Genomic DNA, 24,357 nt, shown 5'->3' with positions numbered 1-24,357 from the left:
AATAGTATCAAGATATTTTTATTTTTAAGTCATCTGTCAGATGCATCCCAACTCATAATGGACATGCAAAATGTCACCAGTTAAATATTTTATCTTCCAAATTTACTTAAGCTTGTTCAAGTTAGTCAGATGACATTTTGACATTTGACATATTGCTTTGAATTTTTGCCCAAATAAGCTCCTGGTAGCATCTGACAACAAAATCTTTTCCTGCATCATAGTAGACTAACTATTTTGCATTTTAGCCAACTTAAGCCACACTTTAGAATACTGTAGCTATTTTTCAAGTAATGGATTCTTTTGGCCACCCTCCAATACATTATTACAATTTTTATATTAATATTATGCAGAGCCTTTATTGTTGACTGATGGACCTTTACTCCATTCTCAACAACTGAACTTTAGAGCTCTTTCAAAGTGATCTTCATGGGATCTTCATCTTCATTCTGCACAGGTTATATTACAAACAAACATCTTGCCTTCAGATAAGTTTCAACTGCAGCTTTATGTAATCAGACAGAATATCAAACATTGGATTATATAAATTCAAAGCAGTCAAAAGATTAAAAGCTTAGAACTCATTATTCTTTCATTGTGTATTTTAATATCTTAAGCATATTTGTCTTTTTATATGCAGAAGAAATGCATATTTGAATGAAAGGTAATCCTGTCTGAAAAGTAATGAGCAACCTTCTCATATCCATGCTGGCAATTTGCACTACACTGCATGATAGTCAGCTCGCCTTTGATCTAAATCAGACAATTAAAAATCTAATCAGTTCTTTTCCCCCTCTTAGCTCAGGTGAAAGGCTATCTGAATGTGTTAGCTCCCAGAATGTGCACTAGGGTTCCATACAAATTGCTAACTGGAGAGCTGAGAGGTTTAGCAATCTGAAATGTGCCGCATCAAACCTCAAATCACTATTACTATATCTCTGCAGCCTGCACTGATAAGTCACCAATGCCAAATCACAGGTCAACTATTATAATGGCAAATATTTTGAGAGACTATAGACCTTACTTAGAGTAGCGCCATATATAATTTTTGAGGGGACTGAAAATGAGGCTATAGTTGATAGACTTGCATTGTCCTCAATGGCAGTATAATTTTCACAACTCATGATTTCTGGAGTTTTGTCAAAACTGAAAAATTCTTGGAAAGTTTGTTTTGTCAGTTGAACAATCAGCACCAACTTAAACAGTACAAACAATTAAAGAGACTGTAAGTTTATCCCTCACAACCTTGTTTTCATTCCCATCATAAATTAAACACGCATTATTCTGAATAAGGTCCATTACATCTGGATATGAAAAGTAACATATGTGTAAGAACATAGAATAGAAAGTGAAGATGCTCTTAAACCATGGATTTCTTTTTCAACAAATGCAATCAAATATTCAATGAGTTCTTTATGGCACACACTATGTAATTAACAGAAAAATATGGACAGCAGCAAGTCAATTCTGCCTATATAGGCAGTAGATCCACAGTTTTATGATATGCATATCTTATTTTTCAATCTTCTGTTGCCTGAGACCTTGTCACATGCACCCCAATTCATAAACACAGACATGGGAAATGCCCATAGCAATGCAGACTACTAGAATTCAAACACAACATGACTGTAACTGTATACTCAGACTCCAGGATGATGTTTGAGCCCAAGCAGGTATTTATTGACACACAAACAAAGACAGCAGGTAAGTGATAACGTGACAGAACTGGGTTGCAGTGGTGATAGTTTACGTGATGAAGACTAATGCTGAAAGAGATGGTGAATTTCCTTGAGGTGGAGGGTTTGGAACAATGAAACTTGTGTTGAGGAGATGGACACTGGAGTCGCTGGAGAGGAAATGTTTGGAGTAGAAGAGTCACTGGAGAGGAATCATTAACACTGGATATACATGGAAGGGGAGTGAGGTTTATATAGAGGGGTTGATTGATGCAATGATTGGAGGCAGGTGTGGGTGATCAGTACTCAGGAGAGCGCGAGGGTTGAGTGAAATTGGTAGGTGGGTCAGAAGGATCCGTGATATTACCCCCCCCCCCACGGACCGCTCCAGAGGGACATGCTTCCCGACACCATGGCCGACCCTGTCCACGCAGAGCTGGACGATCAGGATGTGCGTCGTGGAAGTTGGAGAGTAGGGTCGGGTCCAGGATGTCATCTCGAGGAATCCAAGATCTCACTTCTGGACCATAACCTTACCAATCTATGAAGTATTCGAGATGACCCCTGTGACATCGGGAGTCCAGAATGTCTCGGACTGCATATATCGGTCCGTCCTCCAAGACAAGCAGCTGGGGGTGGGGGTCATCAACAGGATTAGGTTCTGAGGAGTGAGGAGAGAGAGAGGGGTGGTAAGGTTTTAACAGTGAGACATGGAAGGTGGGATGTATGCAATATTGGGGAGGGAGTTGGAGCTGGTAAGTGACTGGGTTGATCTGTCTGGTGATTGTGAAGGGACCAATGTAATGGGGACTTAGCTTTTAGCAGGGGAGATGCAGCCTGATGTCCCTTTTGGAGAGCAACACCTTATGCCCAGGTTGGTAGGTGGGAGGAGGAGATCTTCGGGCATCGGTGTGGAATCTCTGGCAGTGCACCGCCCGTTGCAGGTGGTGGTAAGCTAAGTCCCAGACCCTCTCGCTTCCTCTGAACCAATGGTCGACTGCTGGGACGTCAGATGGTTCGCCAGACCAGGGGAAGAGAGGCAGTTGGTAACCGAGTATGCACTGGAAGGGTGTGAGGTTGGTGGAGGGTTGACAAAGGGAGTTCTGTGCATACTCGGCCCAGGACAGGAAGCGACTCCAGCGGTTCTGGCGGCGATGACAGAAGGTTCTAAGGAAAAAGCTTACCTCCTGAATCTTTCTCTCTGCCTGCCCATTACTCCGTGGGTGGTTACAAGATGAGAGGCTGATGGACACTCCCAAGAGAGAGAAGAAGGCTCTCCAGATTCTGGAGATGAATTGGGGACCACGGTCGGAAACGATGTCTTCAGGGATCCCATAGTTCCGAAACACATGGTTGAAGAGGTACTCTGTGGTCTCCAGAGCAGTGGGCAGACCCTTGAGGGGGATCAGTTTGCAGGCTATGGAGAAACGGTCTATAGCTACCAGCACGCAGGTATAACCCTCAGAGGGAGGAAGGTCAGTGATATAGTTGACCCCTAGATGTGACCAGGGTCAGCGAGGAACGGGCAGCAGAAGGAGTTTGCCAGCTGGTAGTTGTTGTGGTGTTCTGGATATAGCATATTCTGGGCATCCTTGGACGAACCTTCTGACATCTCGTACCATGTGGGGCCACCAGAACCGGTCCTGGGTAAGCGAGGGGGTCCTATTGGTCCCAGGGTGGCCAGTGCCCAAGGAGGAGTGTACGGAGTCGATGAGTGCGAGACGTTGAGAGGAGGGTACATAGGTCTTGTTGGTAGGGCATCCCGACGGAGCTGGTTCAGTGGCGGAGGCTTCGCGGATGCTATCGTCCAGGGACCATTGAATTGGACTTACTATGACATGTGGGGGTAAAATGGTATGCGGTTCCTCGGAGCCTTCCTCTGGAGCGTAAAGGCGGGAAAGGGCATCTGCCTTGGTGTTCTTGTCACCTGGACGATAGGAGATGGTAAAGTTAAAGCGAGTGAAGAAGAGGGCCCATCTCACCTGGCGGGGGTTTAAGCGACAAGCCTCTCTGAGATACTTGAGGTTCATGTGGTCTGTGAGCACCAGGAATGGATGTTGCGCTCACTCCAGCCAATGCCGCCACTCCACCAAGGCAAGTTTAATTGCCATCAGCTCTCAGTTCCCAATGTCATAGTTCTGCTCTGTCGGGGAGAGTTTCCTGGAGAAGGCACATGGATGAAGTAGCGGTGGTTTCCCCTGCTGCTGAGACAAGACTGCTCCTACGCCGCTGGTGGAGGCATCTACCTCAACAATAAATGGTTTATTCAGATCAGGGTGTACAAGGAGTGGAGTGGAGGTGAAGGCATCCTTCAGGAGTTGGAAGGCGTGTGAAGCTTCGGAGGTCCAGGAGATATTTGGGTTTGGATCGGAGAAGAGAGGTCAGCGGGGATGTGAGGGTACTGTAGTTCATGATGAAGCGGCGGTAGAAGTTGGCAAATCCTAGGAATTGCTGGAGCTCCTTGATGGTAGTTGGAGTGGGCCAGGATTGCACCGCTGTTACCTGCCCCTCGTCCATCCGAATGCCTTCCGGGCTGATGATGTAGCCAAGCAACTGGAGGGATGTCTGGTGGAAAGAACACTTCTCAGCCTTGAGGTACAGGTGGTATTCCCTTAGCTTTTCCAACACGAGCGCTACATGATGACGATGGTCGGTCATGTTCCGAGAGTACACCAGTATGTCATCAATTTAGATGAGGACGAATCATTGGAGATACTCATGGAACACCTCATTCATGAAGCCTTGGAACACGGAGGGGGCGATAACCAGGCCATACGGCATCACCCGGTACTCGTAGTGGCCTGTAGGAGTCACGAAGGCTGTCTTCCACTCGTCTCTCCTCCGTATTCGAATGAGGTTGTAAGCGCTGCGAAGGTCCAGCTTGGTGAAAACAGTGGCTCCTCTCAACAGTTCCAAGGCAGCTGGGACAATGGGAAGTGGATACAGGAACTTAACGGTAAACCTGTTGAGGGAGCGGTAATCAGTACAAGGGTGTAGGCCTCCGTCCTTCTTAGCCACGAAGAAGAAACTCGAAGCAGCAGGGGAAGTGGAAGGTCAGATGTAACCTTGGCTAAGAGCCTCCTTGATATAATCCTCCATGGCCTTCTGCTCAGGAATGGAAAGTGGGTAGACTTTGCCATGGGGCACTGGCTCACCAGGGAGGAGGTCTATCGCACAGTCCCATGGTCGATGAGGTGGTAGTTGTGAGGCACGTAAAGGACAGAAGATGTCCTGGAAGTGTGAATAACAGGAAGGGATCTCCAGAGGGGTTGTACTGGCAGGGCTCTCAATGGTAGTGTTGACATTGAGAGGGGAGTTTCTGATGGGCATGCAGGGTCTGTGAGTGAGTCGGTTTGGGAAGCAGGCAGTGAAACACTGAGGCCCCCATTTCAGGATGTCGCTGGAAACCCAGGAGATGACTGGAGAATGTTGTATAAGCCAGGGACGCCCTAATATGATGTCTGTGGTGGAATTCTCCAGAACCAGTAGGGTGATGTCTTCGTTATGCAGCCATCCCACTTGGAGTTTTACAGGACCCATGCAGTGACGAATAAAGGGCTAAGGGCTTGGCAATTATGGAGTGGATTTGAAGCTTGTGTTCGCAGGGTCGTTTTTGAAGCTGGAGTTGGTGACAGAGCGTGTCTGAGATGAAGTTGCCGGCTGAGCCTGAGTCGAGTAGTGCGGGTACTGAGAGAGATATCAGGAGTTGTAAGCATTACACAGGTTACTAAAGGAGAATTACTGACCATAGTTGTGGTCAGGTGGCTCACCTGAGGACAGGGAGGTCGAGTGGGACACGCAGATATTACGTGTCCCTTACCACCACAGTACAGGCACAGACCCTGGCTCAGCCGGCGTTGGCGCTCTACAGTGGAAAGACGAAAAGCATCCATTTGCATGGGCTCGCTGCTAGGTTCTGGAGAGTGGAGAGGGGACCTCAGTGAAGGGAAAGGCGGGGACTGCAAGGTAGGTAATTCGTTGAGGCAGCTCTTCATCTGGTTGGCTACTCTGATGGAGAATTGTATGAAGCGCTCCAGCCCCATGGTATTGTCATATGATGAGAGATACAGCTGCAGTTTGGGATAGAGTCCATGGCGATAAGTGGTCAGTAGAGCAGACTCATTCCAGCCACTAGATGCAGCCAGAATACGGAACTTTAGAGCGTAGTCATTAATAGAGGACTGACCTTGACGAAGTTTGAGAAGCTGTTCAGCAGCTGATGTGTCACCCTCTGAACTTCCAAACACATCCTTAAAGTGCTGAACGAAGCTATCAAGAGACTGTATTACTGGACTTTTCTGTTCCCAGAGTGAATTGGCCCATTGAAGTGCTCTTCCAGACAGCAAGGAGGTGATGTAGGCCACCCTCGACCACTCAGTGGGGAAATCAATGGGCTGCATCTCAAGGGCGAGCGAACATTGGAGTAGGAAACCACCACAGTCCTCCTTCGATCCTGAGAAGGGCGCTAGATTGACCACGGGACTGGCGGAGTAGACCGGTGAAGAAATTGCAGAAGTGCTGGGAGCGGGTGAAGCTGAGGGATTAGTGGGTTGAGTAAGTGCACGCCGTAGTGCGTCAACCAGCTCCAGGATGGGATCCGGACCTGCTGAGTTCATGATTCTTGTTGGTCTGGTCTTCTGTAACGTAATCTCAGACTCGAGGATGATGTTTGAACCCAAGCAGGTATTTATTGACACACAAACAAAGACAGCAGGTAAGTGATGACGTGACAGTACTGGGTTGCAGTGGTGATAGTTTACATGATGAAGACTAATGCTGATAGAGATGGTGACTTTCCTTGAGGTGGAGGGTTTGCAACAACGAAGCTTGCGTTGAGGAGATGAACACTGGAGAGGAAACATTTGGAGTAGAAGAGTTGCTGGAGAGGAGAGGAATCGTTAACGCTGGAGATACAGGTAAGTGAGTCTGTACACGAAGTTGAGACCAGACACAGAATGGAAGGGGAGTGAGGTTTATATAGAGGGGTTGATTGATGCAATGATTGGAGGCAGGTGTGGGTGATCAGTACTCAGAAGAGTGAGAGGGTTGAGTGAAATTGGTAGGTGGGTCAGAAGGATCCATGACATTGACTATATCTGGTCTGGTCTCATTGACTTACTGCACATAATTTTGCGTAAAACCTATGTGTAAACATTCATGCAGAAATCATGATTTATAAAAATGTTTTATATGTTTTATAAATGCATATTGTATCTCCACAGCTGGGTACACTGTTAAAAATGTTTTGCTTGGACACCTAAAAAATATTTATACAACAGAATCAACAGGTTACACCAACAAACACATTTTTAAGTGTTAGATCAAATAAAAAACAGAACCTTAAGTTAAAATTTGCAGATAATCACTTTTTAGAGTGTAATAAGAGAAAACGCAGTTATTAGTGAATGAGACCCAATGTCATCTAACAATTTGGACTGATCAAAAACTCAATTAGTTCTCTATTTCATAACATATGCAATAAATACAGATAAAGACACAAAACCTAGCAGCAACTTCTCAGTCTCTCAGCAGGCTCAAGTTTGTTTCAAACAGATGAGACCATATCACACACAAAACAACTCAGAGCACCAAATGAGAGCTGCCTCATGCAGTCCATCAGACTCAATGTTACACCCTCATGGTTAATCTCTCCCACTTTGAAAAACATCAGAATACTAATGTCTGAAAAGTGAACTGGATGACATATTATTTTCAATGCATATAACATTTCTGGCAGGTCACCCCTGTTTGCAGAGTACCCGCATAACATGCTTGTCCTTGCTATTACAATGCGTGGCTGGTTTTCATCTCCGTACAACTGAAATATTCCAAACATCTGTGTGCAATCCGTCCGCTCACTGACTGGGCAGAGCCTCTCTAGGAGATGTTCGGTAGCCTCGCTCCTTTCTGCCTGGCTGTGCGTTGCATTTGTTTTACTCGGTCTTAATAATTTTGGCTTCAGCAAACTGTATAACAGATGTAATGCAGGGCCTGATGTAACCGCAGCACAAACGTAAAGAAGGTGGAGTGTATGGGCATCATAAATCACACATCTAATGAGGACATTTAGAGCATGCTATATATACAGTATATAAATACAGAAAAGGTATGTAGGGTGCCCCCTCCTCCCATAAATTATTAATTAATTAATGTGAGGGCCGCTGCGGGAGAGGCATGTGGAGGGGTCCAGGAGGAGCCCGCAGATAGAAAACCCCTTGCTGGTTTTTTCTCTCTCTCTGCATTTCTTTTTCACCTCGTCATATACTACAGAAGTCTCTGTTCTAACTAAATTGTCTTGTGTATCCCAGAATAGACTTTTAGCCTTAAAAAAGCCAGTGCATTAATTAGGGAAACTCTACTGGGGGATCTGATACTTTTAGTTAATTACTGAGTAAGTGTTAAGAATTTTTCTCTCCTGTTCATATATTGACCAACTGACCTCTGGTTAACATGAAAATCAACATGAATTCCAAATTTACCCCATTTACTTTTTTAATGCATGTTCTATGGCAGAGCTAATCAACTGGCAGCCCTTCATCTAATTTTAATAAATTAAATCGTCTCCCAGTCTAATCATCAGAACAATGTCTGAGCAAATCTCAGCTGTGAATTTAACAACAATCAGCGGTGCTTGCACTGGCATTCAGCGGTGAGTTTAACAACACTCAGTAGTGCATGCAACAGCAATCACCTGTCGTCAGATTCGGACTGGAGCACGATTGTTTAAGTTTTTCTGGCCATCGTTCAGTGACACTGCTTTCCAAAACAAGAACCAGCACAGGTGAGCATATTTTATCACATCTTATTCAATCAAATGTATTTATGCAAATTGCTTAACTGCAGTGCGGAGTGTGTTCAAAAGTATAGACGTAAAAATACATGATCACAGCAGTTAAGTAGTGTCAGCTATGATATGCATCATATTCAACAAAAGAGAAATCAATGATGAAAAGTTATCCTTTAAATAAAATGCACAGAATGTTTTGCTTTTATTCTCCATGTTAAAAGGGCATGTCTCATTTGTTCAGGGTCTGAAAACTTGTAAAAAGTGATATCGTGAAGCATCACTGAACCTGCATACACGCATATATATTGACTGTGTTTTTGCTCTATATATAAATGTGAGTCAACGTTCACAATCCTGAACATCATCAAATCATTTGTTCTCCGTTTACCAATAATCATCTGCACAAACATCTGGCTCCTGTGTGCAAATGCACAATATTTGCAAGACAAGGAAAGGCAAATTTTTCTCTCATTGAATGGGAGGATAACAGAGAAAGAGGAAGAATAGACATTTGTACATTTATTCTTATGTAAAATGTTCTACATTTTATATGGGCTTTACCAGATCTAAAAGTTCCTTGTAATTTTCATAATTTGTAAACAACATCACTGATATGCTAAAATTATCATTATGTTTTTATTTTCAAAGTAAAGTTGATCAAAGTCTAATTGTTAGTTAAGGTTATTGAGATAATTCCTGCCAGATCTTAAAGTTGAAGTATGTAACATTTTCAGTGTTAAAATACATTATTCTATCCCAGCTTATTATGTAGAGACAACTATAAGTAAGCCATTCATAGGTTAATTTTCTCGAAAACTGTAAACAATATGTCTCTGTGGTGCTATAAATATTCCTGTGTTTGTTTTGAGCGACACTCTTAGACCCGCCACAACAACATTACTCAACAAATGCCGTGAGTTGAGGGCGGGACTATGTGACTGTTTGAACTGCAGGCGAGAGGTATATTCGTAAAGCTGTTTTGAAAACATTGGAGCTGGAGCGCTCCATCACAGAAAACAAGCTGAATCAGTTTACCAACATCTCACTCAGCGATTGTATTATATATTAGCTATATTAAGTTGCTAAGCGATTTCAATCATTATGCTAATTTCCACAATTTTCTAGCTTCTTTAACCACAAACCCTCCTCTGCAAAACACCACAATACAAAGACATGCCATTCAGTCCAATGTCAGCAATCATGAACACAAAATAATTCACTGGCAGAGAATGTTTCTCACTGGCCACCCATGACTCGTTTTTGCTCTTTACAAAGCCAAGAGCTGTGTCAGGTAGGAGAGGCATTTTTTTGTGTAGTACATGGAAAACTACTGCTACAGGACTGTGGAGGTGAGGGCGTGGTCAAGCGCCTGTCTTGGGAGAGAGAAAGCGGTAAGGACATCCTCCTCAGATGAATTGTGACTAAGTACCATTTCCATGTTCACAGTGAGAGTCGGGGGAGATAAAAGACGGCCCAGTCCACTGAAAGGGGGAGAGAGTCCAGCTGAGAAGCTGTTTGTGTGTTGGCTGCTGCCATGTTTCAGTGCTTGAGCATTTAAATTAAAGCTTCACCAATGCGCTTCAAGCCAACGTGTTTATCTTCTGTTAATAAAAAGTGACATTCCTGAGTTGGAATCGCCACGTCCCACTTCCTCCTTTTGATTCAAATACGAACATCTGTTACAAGCACCTTTTACGTAAGAACTCTCAGTAAATTGTCTGTAAATAGCCTACCCTAGTCACTATCAATGTCACGTCACCATTCTAATGGCCAGGAATGCATAAGTAATACATAGGCCAACAGTAGGGCCTTTATTGTTTACCTGATTGGTCCTCAGATAAACAGAAGACATCTAAGTGATAGTGTTGATTGTTTACCAAGTATAAGGAAGAAATAGGCAAAGTGAGTATAGACTCTTCTGAAAAAAATTAAATAATATTAAGAATAAGAATAGCTGCCCATACTGTGTCAGGAATTGTGCATCATTGCATGTACGGCATTGCCTGACAACTTTGAGGATTGCGAGGAATTATCTGCGCAATTGCGTGGTCAGCTTAAGGTGCTTTTTTATGTCACATTTGACACTGTCAGCAAAATTGAACTCAATGAACAATGAAAAAGCAGGGATCTAGGGTACAAGCAAATGCGAGTGAAAGTTACGTGTGAATGTGGGAAATGAATTGGCTGCACCGGTGCGATTGACATCTGACACCTGTCATCAAAACTTATAAACTTATACCATCAGAATCAAAACTCTCCTATGCATCTCACCTTATATACAAATTACATTTCAAACTGCGCTAAAAAAAAATAAAACTAAACTAATATCGTGGATGACTGACACTGGTAAAACAGTGAGGTATCCGCTTTACTAGCTACCACTTAGCTAGTGTTAGCACTCAGCAGTGTGGTGGGCTGGTAAAAAAAGATACTTACATCATGTATTTTGCACACACTCACACACAACACATGAGTAGATGCATTTTTTTAACTGCACAAGAAAGAGTTATTTCATTGCGTGCTATTTATCTGACCTTTATGACACAACCATTTTGGTGTTTCTACACTAGACGGCACAATAAAATATTTTTTGCCAGTGAAAAATACATGAACTCAGTTTGAATGTTATGTTAGACTGGGATGAAATTAAAAGAATGGTAAATCTCAGAATGTTGCTTGCATACCCCCATTAGGGCCATTTCTGAGCATATGGGGGCACTAAGTGCTAATAAAATTAGTCCACAACATCAAGCTGCCACTGCTGTGCCCCCTCTTTAAACTTGGAAGATTCACATTATTCAGTCTCCTGCTATACATTTAGACTGTGTAGAAGATAATTTTTGTAATCAGTGTGTGAACGAGGAGATAATTGTCAACTGTGATGTTCTAAAAGATGAGCCATTATGTGCTCTTCACACTTGATCAAATGACAGGATGATTTTTATTCACTGTGAACACATCTCAGAAATTGTGCTGTGTATATCTAGCAATGAGACTATGCTTTAATGCATTGAGTGATGTTCAAACAGAATTGTGAATGATTAGCTGTCAAAGGCATGTAGAGGGAGGCTGGTTTGGTGTGTAAGCGGGGTGGCTTTTGTAGTTGATGGCGCTCTAGACAACAGCATCACTGGTCCCGTTCATCAGCTCAAGTGAAAGCAAAATCACAGAGTCAGTATATTTTACAGCTGACAGAAAATATTCAGTCCATGGCAGTGGATATCACAATGACCAGTACAATATATTCCTCTCCAGAAAACTGACAAAAAAGGGCTGTTGAATTAACAGCTAATTTTGCTGTTAATTTACCATTTTGTAAACTTCTGATGATTGACTTTAGGGCTGTGCAGTATGTCACTGTGTACTGTGCGAATGTAAAAATGTGTTGACCAATAGAGATTGTACTATAATGTTTAAATCAGCAGATATACAGTATTTGCATGGCTATTATTGGACAGGACAGCTTTATGTTATTTACATGTAAGAGCAATGAAGAAGAAACATTGAGAAATGCAAAAAAAAAAATTTCAACATTTAGGGATATAGCAGACAAATGAAAAGCGCAATATTTCCTAGTTGTGCAGCACTTTATTTGTCAAAAATAATTGCTGTATTTGGATTATGCTGTAAGGATCTATATAATATGTTAAGATAATGCAACGTTATGTTGAAAATTAGTTGTTCTATTGTCATTTGATTAAATCTTAATGAATTAATTTATTTAGATACCCCTTTAATGATAAAATTAAACTGTTGAATAAGAAACTTCAGAAAAATAAAATGGAAAACAGAATTTGTAAAAAACTTTTTTTGAAAAAAATAATAAAATAAAACATGATTTCACGTTAACATGCAGAAATGCTTCTATTCATGAATGCGCCAGCCCCTTACATTTGCAAAAGAATCTTTATAGGCAGCTTTTACATAGTGTTTTTTTTTTTTCAGGTGAAATTTGTTTTTTTTTCTCTCCTCTTTTTCTCCCCAATTTGGAATTCCTAATGCACTCTAAGTCCTTGTGGTGGCAGAGGACGAATCTCAGTTGCCTCTGCGTCTCAGACCATCAACCAGTGCATCTTATTAAGTGGCTTGTTGAGCACGCTACCGCAGAGACATAGCCTGTGTGGAGGCTTCACGCCATTTACTGCGGCATCCACGCACAACTCACCAGGCGCCCCACCGAGAGCGACCACGAGGAGGTTACCCCATGTGACTCTACCCTCCCTAGCAACTGGGCCAATTTGGTTGCTTAGGAGACCTGGCTGGAGTCCCTCAGCATGCCCTGGGATTCGAACTTGCGAGCTCCAGGGGTGGTAGTCAGCGTCTTTACTCACTGAGCTGCCCAGGCCCCCCCAGGTGAAATTTGAGATTTTTGACCATGTGAGGGCTAAAAATGACTGATGACTTATTTGATAATGTATTTTTAGTTGCTGAAACCAATAAAATTAGCAGGTCAGCTCTCTTGGTTATGTTAATAGTGATCATTTTTGTGATTATGTGAAATTAGTTTGTGATTTTTGATAATTTTTTGATAGCTAAAAATGACTTTTTTTTTATTATGTCTTTTGAGTAACAGTTGCTGAAACTTAATAAACATGATGTCTTCAAATCATCAGTCTCTGAGTATTGTATTTAAAAACTGCAAAATAAAATAAATAAAAAATCGGGTATCGTATTGGTGAGTACCGAAAAGGAAGTATCAGTACTCATACTCTGTCTCAAACAAATAGTTTGGGGATCTTCCAAATAGAATTTAATTGATGTGGAATTCCTATTACAAATATTGGCTATTTCACAATGGCTTTAAACGGGGTGCACCCTATCAGAATTTAGAGCCTGAACTATCTGTTTTAACTGTTTATCTGTTTTTTGTTTTTAACTCAAGTTATGTACAGCCTGGTTACTTAAGTGATAACGCACAGTCAGCCGGTAGTTTTTGCAAAATAAACCCAGACAGGGTGATATGGACCCTGAGGCGAAGCGGAAGGGTCTTTTATCACCCTGAAGGTGTTTATTTCGCTATAAAAAATGACTGACTGTACATTATCCCGCTGTTACACAGCTACTAACCAAATAAATAAATATATGGACATAACATATTGTTTTGCGTTGAAATTATGTAATTATGTGACAAGAAAGAAATCGGTGAACATCTAAAATCCACCTCTAGTTTGTGTTGGAGATCTGTTGGTGTTTATTTTGTAATTAATGACCATCTGACTGCTCATTATGCATCTTACTACCAGACTACTAGCCAAATAAATAAATAAATGCACATGAAACATTGATTTAAGTTGATTTTTTTTATTATTAGCTTACTTGTAGAGATTGCACTTTGATTCAAGAATTAGTAAAGATGACATGCAACACCCGGATGAGTGGTCTGATTCATGGATGTGTGGTTGTTACTCAGAAATATCAGACCACTACATGATGCCATTGACCAATCAGAATCAAGTATTCCAGAGAGCCGTGTATAAATAATGTTATGCTTTGTGTCCTTCAAGTTCCTTACATAATCAAATGAGATAAATTACCAGCAAAAATAACATTACCGTGATATAAAATTACCCAAACTGTGATATGAGATTTTAGTCATACCACCCACCCCTAACTGACTTAATTGAAAATTTTGTTACAGTGACACCTAATAACTTCCACAAGGGCTTCTATGGTCACAAATCTGTAACCTGAACTTCGTTAGCCCTCTGGCATTTCACACATACTCCAAATGCTCTATTTGTCTGCACAGTATAGAATTACCATTACAGCACTGATCCATCTCAAGTCATCCATCTGGGACCAGCGTGCTGTCAGATTGGTGGCCCAGCGTGGTGTAAAACTAGCTAAAATAATGAAGTGCTCTGCTCCAAATAGAGACTAGGTAAGGAGTGGGCCGTTGTGGATGATAAATGAGGTGATCAGGAGCAAGTGAAAGAGAAAGGGAGAGAGAGAGATAGTCTAAAACAACAAGAACAACACAAGTAACCCTACTTGAAAAAGCCATGCAATAATCTATTAAGCAAGTCACCTATAGAATGGAGACATGCTCATTCACACTTTATTTTGGAGGTAGTTTTAATCCAGTGCTACACTGGGAGAATAAATTATATGAGGGCAGGCCTGTCATGCCAATAACAGAAGTGGGAAATATTTTTGTGGCAACAAAATGAGAGGTGGCAGTCAGTTCTATACAGTACATCAATAGTTCTCAAATGTTTGTTTCAGGTTTATTTAAATTTCCATAAAGACTCAACTTGCTAAATGATTAAGATGACAGGTTGAATAGGAATATGTACACACAGGCTAAAAATTTATTAATTTATTAATTAGCCATTAGGGCTGGGTGATATGGCTTCAGAAACTACAGGTGCATCTCAATAAATTAGAATGTCGTGGAAAAGTTCATTTATTTCAGTAATTCAACTCAAATTGTGAAACTCGTGTATTAAATAAATTCAATGCACACAGACTGAAGTAGTTTAAGTCTTTGGTTCTTTTAATTGTGATGATTTTGGCTCACATTTAACAAAAACCCACCAATTCACTATCTCAAAAAATTAAAATACATCATAAGACCAATAAAAAAACATTTTTAGTGAATTGTTGGCCTTCTGGAAAGTATGTTCATTTACTGTATATGTACTCAATACTTGGTAGGGGCTCCTTTTGCTTTAATTACTGCCTCAATTCGGCGTGGCATGGAGGTGATCAGTTTGTGGCACTGCTGAGGTGGTATGGAAGCCCAGGTTTCTTTGACAGTGGCCTTCAGCTCATCTGCATTTTTTGGTCTCTTGTTTCTCATTTTCCTCTTGACAATACCCCATAGATTCTCTATGGGGTTCAGGTCTGGTGAGTTTGCTGGCCAGTCAAGCACACCAACACCATGGTCATTTAACCAACTTTTGGTGCTTTTGGCAGTGTGGGCAGGTGCCAAATCCTGCTGGAAAATGAAATCAGCATCTTTAAAAAGCTGGTCAGCAGAAGGAAGCATGAAGTGCTCCAAATTTTCTTGGTAAACGGGTGCAGTGACTTTGGTTTTCAAAAAACACAATGGACCAACACCAGCAGATGATATTGCACCCCAAATCATCACAGACTGTGGAAACTTAACACTGGACTTCAAGCAACTTGGGCTATAAGCTTCTCCACCCTTCCTCCAGACTCTAGGACCTTGGTTTCCAAATGAAATACAAAACTTGCTCTCATCTGAAAAGAGGACTTTGGACCACTGGGCAACATTCCAGTTCTTCTTCTCCTTAGCCAAGGTAAGATGCCTCTGACGTTGTCTGTGGTTCAGGAGTGGCTTAACAAGAGGAATACGACAACTGTAGCCAAATTCCTTGACACGTCTGTGTGTGGTGGCTCTTGATGCCTTGACCCCAGCCTCAGTCCATTCCTTGTGAAGTTCACCCAAACTCTTGAATCGATTTTGCTTGACAATCCTCATAAGGCTGTGGTCCTCTCGGTTGGTTGTGCATCTTTTTCTTCCACACGTTTTCCTTCCACTCAACTTTCTGTTAACATGCTTGGATACAGCACTCTGTGAACAGCCAGCTTCTTTGGCAATGAATGTTTGAGGCTTACCCTCCTTGTGAAGGGTGTCAATGATTGTCTTCTGGACAACTGTCAGATCAGCAGTCTTCCCCATGATTGTGTAGCCTAGTGAACCAAACTGAGAGACCATTTTGAAGGCTCAGGAAATCTTTGCAGGTGTTTTGAGTTGATTAGCTGATTGGCATGTCACCATATTCTAATTTTTTGAGATAGTGAATTGGTGGGTTTTTGTTAAATGTGAGCCAAAATCATCACAATTAAAAGAACCAAAGACTTAAACTACTTCAGTCTGTGTGCATTGAATTTATTTAATACACGAGTTTCACAATTTGAGTTGAATTACTGAAATAAATGAACTTTTCCACGACATTCTAATTTATTGAGATGTACCTGTATATCTCTATTTTTCAGCAAACTGACGATATTCTATACACAGTATTTATTTATTTATTTATTTATTTTTTATCAGAGGAACCATCATTTAATCTAAACAGCCACTTTAGCCACGTAGAATTAATATTTCAAAGGCATTAAATAAAAATCTATTTAAAAATGATGAATGCATGTTTCCCACAGTTTTTCATTAAATTAACACAAGGGAGAGTAAAATGTAATTATTTTCATTAATTTGAATGTTTATACTTATATGTAACATGCAGTCATATAAATAAAAAAAAATCTTATTTACCTTCATATATGTTTACTAAACCATTTTTCATTGTGAATGAACAAGGTATGCAAAAACCACTTCACTTATTTTTTGGAAACCAGATGAATATTGCATAGTAATAAATTATTACTGTGGAACCCAGTCAAGTTTATTATTATAATATAATACTGAATTATTATTATTTTCAGGATAAGATTTGTTAAAGATAAATTAATACATTTCTGTCCTCTACTTCACCCTAACCTGGGGTTTTTATTTTGACACCGCAAGTGCAGTCGTGTTTATTTCACCTTCACCTGGAGCTTTTATTATGAAACAGAAAGTGCAATGTTTGTATGACAATTATGAGTTTCGCTTCTTGTGAAACACTGTCAAATTCTTCTTTACTGTTCCGTGTTTGTAGATTTGTATAATAACTTTATAGCGGTTACTAACGTTTTGAATTGCGCGAATGCTTGAACCTGCAGCACTTCACAATGCAGGTGAACTGCACTAAAAACACTAGCCCATGAGCTCCGCCTCCCCCGTGTGTGCACACAGATCAGCACGTCGCTGGTTCATTCTGAAGCGCACACAGACCATGTTTATCTGTCTTTAATCACAGTTGGCAGTTAAATAAACACATATTATCATATCACCATTTTGATGTTGTTTTGATTAATTATACAGCCCTGAAGGATCGTGAAATTAGTCTACTGATGCACTCTGTGAAAATTAATGGCCAAATAAAAGGCTCATTAAAATCATCGCAATATTTACGATATTGTGGAATTTTATATCGTCAGCAAAATTATGCCGATTATATCGTGGATATTCGGTGTATCGTCCAGCCCTATTAGCCATATTACCAAGTCAGTGACAAAATGCTGTAATGCTGTAAACATAATTCAGTTATTCTGCCAAGAATCAGACCCTTTTCAGGTGTTGTCTTGTCCGCAGCTCTGTTAGTTGTTCACAGGTGGCAATAAAGATCGAAGATTCTGTGATATGAATTAATGTCAAGGACATGTCATGTGAAAGATGGCAACTGTTCAAAAACTGACAATTTAAGGCGTAATACAAAATCCCCTTAAACAAGAAGGTGGCAAGTGACAACTGCAACAGAGTACTAATTACATCACAAAACATGGGAGCACAAGTGCAGAGATTTCAAGTCATTGTACAAACTTAGGTTAAGCTTTTTCCAAGATACCTAACCCAAGACCAAAATTTTTAATTAAACTCTTCTTAGAGCTTTCAAACTATGTCTAACAAACCTGGTACAGACCTTAAGAAGGTTCTGTCTCAGGTTGCTGTATCTTTTCTTAAAGGAATATTCCGGGTTCAATACAAGTCAAGTTCAATCGATAGCATTTGTGGCATTATTTTGATTACCTCTAAATACATTTTGACTTGTCCCTCCTTTTCTTAGAAAAAAAAAAAAAAAAGCAAATATCTAGGTTACAGTGAGGCACTTACAATGGAAGTGATTGGGGCCAGTCCGTAAACATTAAAATACTCACTGTTTCAAAAGTATAGCCACAAAACATAAACAATATGCGTGTTAACATGATTTTAGTGTGATAAAATCACTTATTAACCTTTTCTGTGTAAGGATATATTCAATTTTACAACTTTGTTGCTATGACAACATAACAATACAATTGCAAACCCTAAAACAACTGCATGAACGACGATTTAAACTTTAGAGCTCAAATAATACACAACTTTTAACAGAAAATAAATTTACGTTTTTTTTTTTTTTTTTTTTAATAAACTTCACATTTCTGTCTTTAAAACCTCCAACAATTGGCGCCATTTACTTCCATTGTAATTGCCTCACTGTAACCTTGAAAAAAAAGGGACAATTTGAAATTTTCGTAACCAATGTTGTCAAGACAACATTCAAAGTTTGTCTTGACAAACTTTCCTTTTCTAGTTACAATGATTGTAATCTATGTCCCTGAAAACAGCATAGAGTAAATTACAGGGGCTCACAAACATTACACAACAGTAAGAGATTGAGGCTGACGCAGAGCACTACTACAGATCTTACAGAGCTTAACGTTTATCCTGGGTTGTGCATTTCCTAAACCTGTTAGAAGAACGTGCTTTGCAAAATTTGAGCCAAACCAGACCGGACAACTCTCCACTATTTTCCAAAATAATCCTAGTAGGGAGTATGGGAAGACCTAAAACATTCTCAGTTTTTCTTTCTGTTACTCTTTTTTTCTCTGTCCATCTTCCGCATGACAGCATGTATGCCGTGTGTGAACAGGAGGTACCTGGAGCATCTGGGCTCACAAAGGAACATTAATTGACGTCAAAGAGAGCTAAGGATAGCGAAACAAGAGGGAGAGAGAGAGCAGTGGGGGATGGGGAATTTTGAAAAGAAAGGGCATGGAAATAATGTAAAAAAAAAAAAGAAAAGAAAAAAGATTAAATAAATAAAGAACAAAGAGCTCAAAGCAAATAACCTCAGAAAAACAGTAAAGAAACTCTGGGGCCAGGCTGCTGGCCTTCTGTGGGAAAGCTGGCAGGCCCAGATGCAAACAGCATGTCTGTCAAAGCCAGTCAGCAACTGACAGAGCAGTCACTTCCCATCAGCGTCTGAGCTGCCTGGCAGACCACTCGGCAGAGCTCTCCGTCCCTTCATCATCCCCTGTGCTTGCTTCCCACATCCACCTCTTCACTTTCTCCACCTCCCCCATCCCTTTCGCTCATGGTATTTGCAAAAGAGCAACTTCCCAAATTTTATAACACATCCTGCCAATGAAAATGAAAATTCTTTATCCATTTCATCCAACTGCATTTCTTTTAATGTACATAGTTGTCAAAATTACGTTACACAACAAGATTATCTTTAAATGCAGTGTCCTTTGCAACGTATTAAACGGGAACATGTTTTGTTTTGGATGATGTCAGGGTTCTTGAGCGCAGGAACAACAGATGCTTACACACTTAATGGCTTTTAAAGGGATGCATATAACAGTAAGATTATTATGAATAGTAATTATTTTTGTGCTGTGCTGCACAGATATGTATAACCAGCTAGAGTGTTCAATATATGGACAGATTCAGATTGGGTGCTATCATGGTTCATGGAGTGGATGAATCTACACATCAGTTGATAAGAAAGCTCTGATATGGAGAGCAAATACACATTCATGCTTTACTACAACATCAGAAAGGAGGCATGACTGTTAACAAGTGAAAGTGTGTTTAACATCAGTGAAAAGTACAGACATTGTCAATATTTCCTTTCACATCTCGGACAGTGAAAGCCACATCTTCCTGACTAGAGTTTTTATTTATGAACAAATTATTGACCAATACTATGGTATACAATATGAATATATGATTGACATCTGTCAGGGGTTTCCAGATAACAATAATTTAATCCTTCTTAACACACTCTGAGTTTTTTGGTGGAAACATCCTCAGTGTGTTACTAAATGCAAAGCTGTTTAAAACACTGATACTGCAAGTCTAGCCTATATAGATCTGAACGTGTATCTTTATCAACATTGTTAGGAAAAACTGCCCTGTGACAGATCAGCCTATAATTAAACACAGATGTTCAGACCACTCCACTGTCTCTATCAACATCACGAGCAACACTAACATGATTGGGGTTATGATGAAAATGAAATGAAATCACAGCACAATGAAACTTGCATTCCAGGCACAATTGCACTTCATGCCACAGTAAAGCAGTTAACAATGTGAGTTTGGTTCTCAACTAGAACAGTTATGAGTGTGAGTGTACTGTGATTGTTTCCCATTAAAACAGTTACTTAGAGTGTTAGTATAGTTATCCTCTGAAACAGTTAGATTGTGAGTATCATTCTCCTCTAAAACTGTTAAAAGTCTCAGTATGATTCTCTGACACAGTTACGTCTAAAACCGTTAAGAGTGTGAGTATGCAATGTCAAAAAATAAAAGATACTCAAGGCACTATTTGGGGTTCCTTAGCTTCCACACTGGAAGAAGCCTCTGGAGCCAGTCACCCTTTCAGTTCTTTGAGAAACCCCCCCCCCCAAAATCATTGTTTGTGTTCAGCAGAAGAAAGAATGTCATACACATATGGGATGGCATGAGGCTGAGAAAATGATGAGAGAATTTCCATTTTTGGGTGAACTATCCCTTTAATCTTGCAAGAACTCTAAAGAACTCTAAGGACTGTTGACAGTTTCTTCAGTAAGGGAAAGGCCATGAGGGTCTTGAAATATATTTGAAGTTCCTTGAGTATGTAAATAGGATACTTAAGGCTCCTTTTAAAAGTGTCTGAAGGATCTCCAGAGGGTTCCACAGATGTGCCAGCTGAGGAACCCCAAATGGAGCCTCAAGTATCTTTTAATTTATACAATGTCCTTCTCCACTGGACCGGTTCAGAGTGTACTGTATGTTTCCCTGAAACAGTCATAGTAAGACTGTGAGAATGGTTCTCTAAAACAGTTAAGAGATCTAGTACGATTGAAACTTTCCATTACCCCCCCTCCGCCTTAATAAAAACACATTCCAGCATATCCTGTACTGAAACTCACCGGAATTTTCGGCCAAACTGGACAAGCCGGACACTACGAGCAACAGCAGAACCATGAAGCACATCTGTCCTCCGAACAACTCCTTGCGCTTTTTCCTCCGCGCTTTGATCTTCTTCTGCTGGAGCATCACTTGCAGCGGTCGACTCCACACGCGAACACAGGCATCCCCATCCATCACCACAGCTCGACGATATAGATATGTTTTGCAAATATAAAACGATATGCTGCTCCTGAGGCGGGCTGGAAGAGTTCTGAGCACTGAACGTGTGTTTCTTGCGTTAATGTGAATATTTCCCCCTATATGACTTCAAATTGTAATGTTGAGAAATAAAGATGATGTGCGCGCCCCATGGATGCGTCAGTTTGGTGCCAGTTCTCTCAGGACACAAACTGCTGCTGAGAGATTGAGGATGTAGAGGAGAGAGAGAGAGAGAGAGAGAGAGAGAGAGAGAGAGAGAGATGGAGGGAGGGAGGAGTGAAAGTAACGAAGTGAACGCAGAGAGAGAGAGAGAGAGAGAGAGAGAGATGGAGGGAGGGAGGAGTGAAAGTAACGAAGTGAACGCAGAGAGAGAGAGAGAGAGAGAGAGAGAGAGAGAGATTGGAACGCAACGTACAGCGGAATGGAACGCAGCTGTTCTATGGTGAACTACCTTGTGCGTGAAGTTAATGCATAGAGAGAGAGAGAGAGAGAGAGAGAGAGAGAGAGAGAGAGAGAGAGAGAGAGGGGGGGAGAGGGAGAGGTGGGATGGAATGAGGGGCGTTTGTTGGTGGGTTTAAAAGGAGGAGCTACAGTCCGAATTATAACAAACAAAACCCTGTGCTCATCGTCACCCTCTATCGGTAGTATGCTGCTGGTTGATTAGCTGCGTTTTATTACATGCACTACACTTATGCACTAAATGTGCTGTACACAACAGATGCTGCCAGTGGCTTACTGTGAAATTGGGATTTTTGAAATTACATTTCAAAGAATTTATCAGAATCAGAATCAGAATGAGCTTTATTGCCAAGCATGCTTACACATACAAGGAATTTGTCTTGGTGACAGAAGCTTCCAGTGCACAAACAATACAGCAACAAGACAGAGATAATAATAAAAATATAGAATAAAAATAAAAGTGAATAGAAAATAAAATATATATGGAAATACACAATAGGATATGTATATATATTTCTCTTTCATAGCTCAGGAGATTTTTTGGAGATCGCAGTTATGTTTCATTTATGTGTAAACTTTTCTCAGATGTTTCTCCTAAAATACCTTATAAGACAATAGACCTTTTTCACGGACTGTGATGAAGCGTTTCTGCCTTATTTAGCAGCGTAAATCTAGCAAACTTTTTTATATTAGCAATTTTTAATATATTGAGTGTAAATGTATAACATCGTGCTTTGTGTTACATTACCATGGAATTAGTTTAAAAAAACAAAACAATAATAGTTACCAAAGCTGCAAGGGCATTTCTTATACAGCTGCTGAGAGAATGACTGTACATTTGGCATTTTCTCTCATCTGACTCTTAATCCACTGTTCTCTATTTTGTTTTCCTATTCTGGAAAGTCATTGAAAAGTAATAGTGGATTTTTTCGCTTGCTGTTGAAGCAAATGGGTAATTGAAAATAATATTTGCTGTGGTCTCCAATATCCCATTCACCGCTGTTGAAGTTTACCCTGCAATATTTTACTTCCGTGTTCCAAAACCCGGATGGTGAAAAAGGTCTGTTGTTGACATGCAGTACAAAGGAGACATTTAAAGGAATATTCCAGGTTCAATGCAAACTTATGTGAATTAAGATCAGTGAACAGCATTTGTGGCATAGTATTGATTATGCTACCACAAATAAATAAATAAAATGTACTTGTCCCTCATTTATTATATAAAAAATGTCAAACTTCAGTTTTCAAAACTTACACACAAGACCTTAAATCTGCTTTAAGATGCTCTCTCTCCTTTTTTCATTCTTTCTTTCTTTCTTACTGTAAAACCTGTAAAAATGTCTAACTTAAAGCACTGAAAACTATTTTAAACTTTCAGACAATATTTTGTAAGACCAACATTATAGTTTTTCTCGACAAACTTTACATATCTAGTTTAATCAGTACTTTTGAACCACACAAAGTAAAATATCAATATTTTTTGTAATGTAGGGCAAACATACAGTTAAAGCAATGAATAGTATAATAAACGTTTTTGTTCGACAGCCCTTTTGTACAAAGAATACAACTTAACCATATAAAGCCTATCATATGAAATAATAGTCAGAAAATTATATGTTTTAAACCTGTTTAAACCTTTTTTTCTACAAAACAATGAAAATGTAAGCACATGTTGCTTGAAATCAATAAATACTAATTTTGAAATATCAGTAACAAAATAAATATTATTGTGCATCAAAACATGATGGTAGCTATTTTGGAAAATTCTATAACAAGGTCTTCTACTTCCAGAAGAGCATGGAAACTTTCACCAGGAGACAGTAGACATCTCATACACATAGTGATGATGATGTAGAGGCTTTAGAAAGTCATGTATCAAATATGATATGCATGGCGTTATAAGGTTAAAGAGTTGCTCAAAAAATGTAATTAGAAACAGAAAGGCCAAAGGGTCCTACCGCCTTGAATAAGCTGTGGGGCCCACATATTTCAACATTTGTTTTCAAAGTTGATGGGCCACAAGACCTTGCAGTCCAGGGCCCTCCGGGCCCCTGGTAGTCAAGGGCCCCTGGGCACTGGCCCCATTGGCCTGGTCCGCAATTCACCTAGCAAGGCGCCTCATTGGGGTAGCCATTTTAACATCACATGACCAGCTGAATACTACTCGTTTAATCTCAGTAACTGCCCTGTTACTGGACACTTTCATTCATGGATTAAATTAATCCTGGTTTACTATGCATAGTGAATTTCTACAATGGCACTGGTAACTGAAATCTACTGTGTTTGAAAGATGCAGAATCCAGGCCACAAGGTGTCAGTGTAAGTCATACTTCAACATACTGAGTGCACCTTTAAGCAACAGTCTCAATTTGATCTCCATTTAATCTCATTGCTGTCTAGGAGAAACGACTGAGATGTTAAAGAGGTCTCATTTGTGATTTTTATTTTTCCATTGGGTATTTATCAAATATTCTGTCCATCCAGAGATA

General features: G+C 40.3%; 1 protein-coding gene and 1 long non-coding RNA gene across 3 annotated transcripts in view; one reads left to right on the top strand and one right to left on the bottom strand.

Annotated features, from left to right (window-relative positions):
• LOC127414351 (uncharacterized) overlaps nucleotides 1-12,544 on the top strand; it is a 31,303-nt gene extending 18,759 nt beyond the window's left edge. The window contains exon 3 of the long non-coding RNA XR_007892783.1: nucleotides 12,406-12,544. This is a non-coding gene — a long non-coding RNA (uncharacterized LOC127414351). The remainder of the gene's footprint in view (nucleotides 1-12,405) is intronic.
• Nucleotides 1-21,631, bottom strand: part of LOC127414343 (sodium/potassium/calcium exchanger 3-like) — a 127,913-nt gene extending 106,282 nt beyond the window's left edge. The window contains exon 1 of one of the 2 annotated variants that reach the window (XM_051652303.1): nucleotides 21,211-21,631. In XM_051652303.1, coding sequence (XP_051508263.1) covers nucleotides 21,211-21,385 — 175 coding nt within the window. In that variant the 5' untranslated portion in view covers nucleotides 21,386-21,631. The remainder of the gene's footprint in view (nucleotides 1-21,210) is intronic. The other variant, XM_051652302.1, reaches the window with a different exon arrangement.
• Nucleotides 21,632-24,357: the final 2,726 nt, after the last annotated feature.

Source organism: Myxocyprinus asiaticus, chromosome 23 (assembly GCF_019703515.2).
Source record: "Myxocyprinus asiaticus isolate MX2 ecotype Aquarium Trade chromosome 23, UBuf_Myxa_2, whole genome shotgun sequence".
NCBI lineage: Eukaryota > Metazoa > Chordata > Actinopteri > Cypriniformes > Catostomidae > Myxocyprinus > Myxocyprinus asiaticus.
Note: the sequence above shows the minus strand (reverse complement) of the source record. Positions and strands in the feature narration are given on the sequence as shown.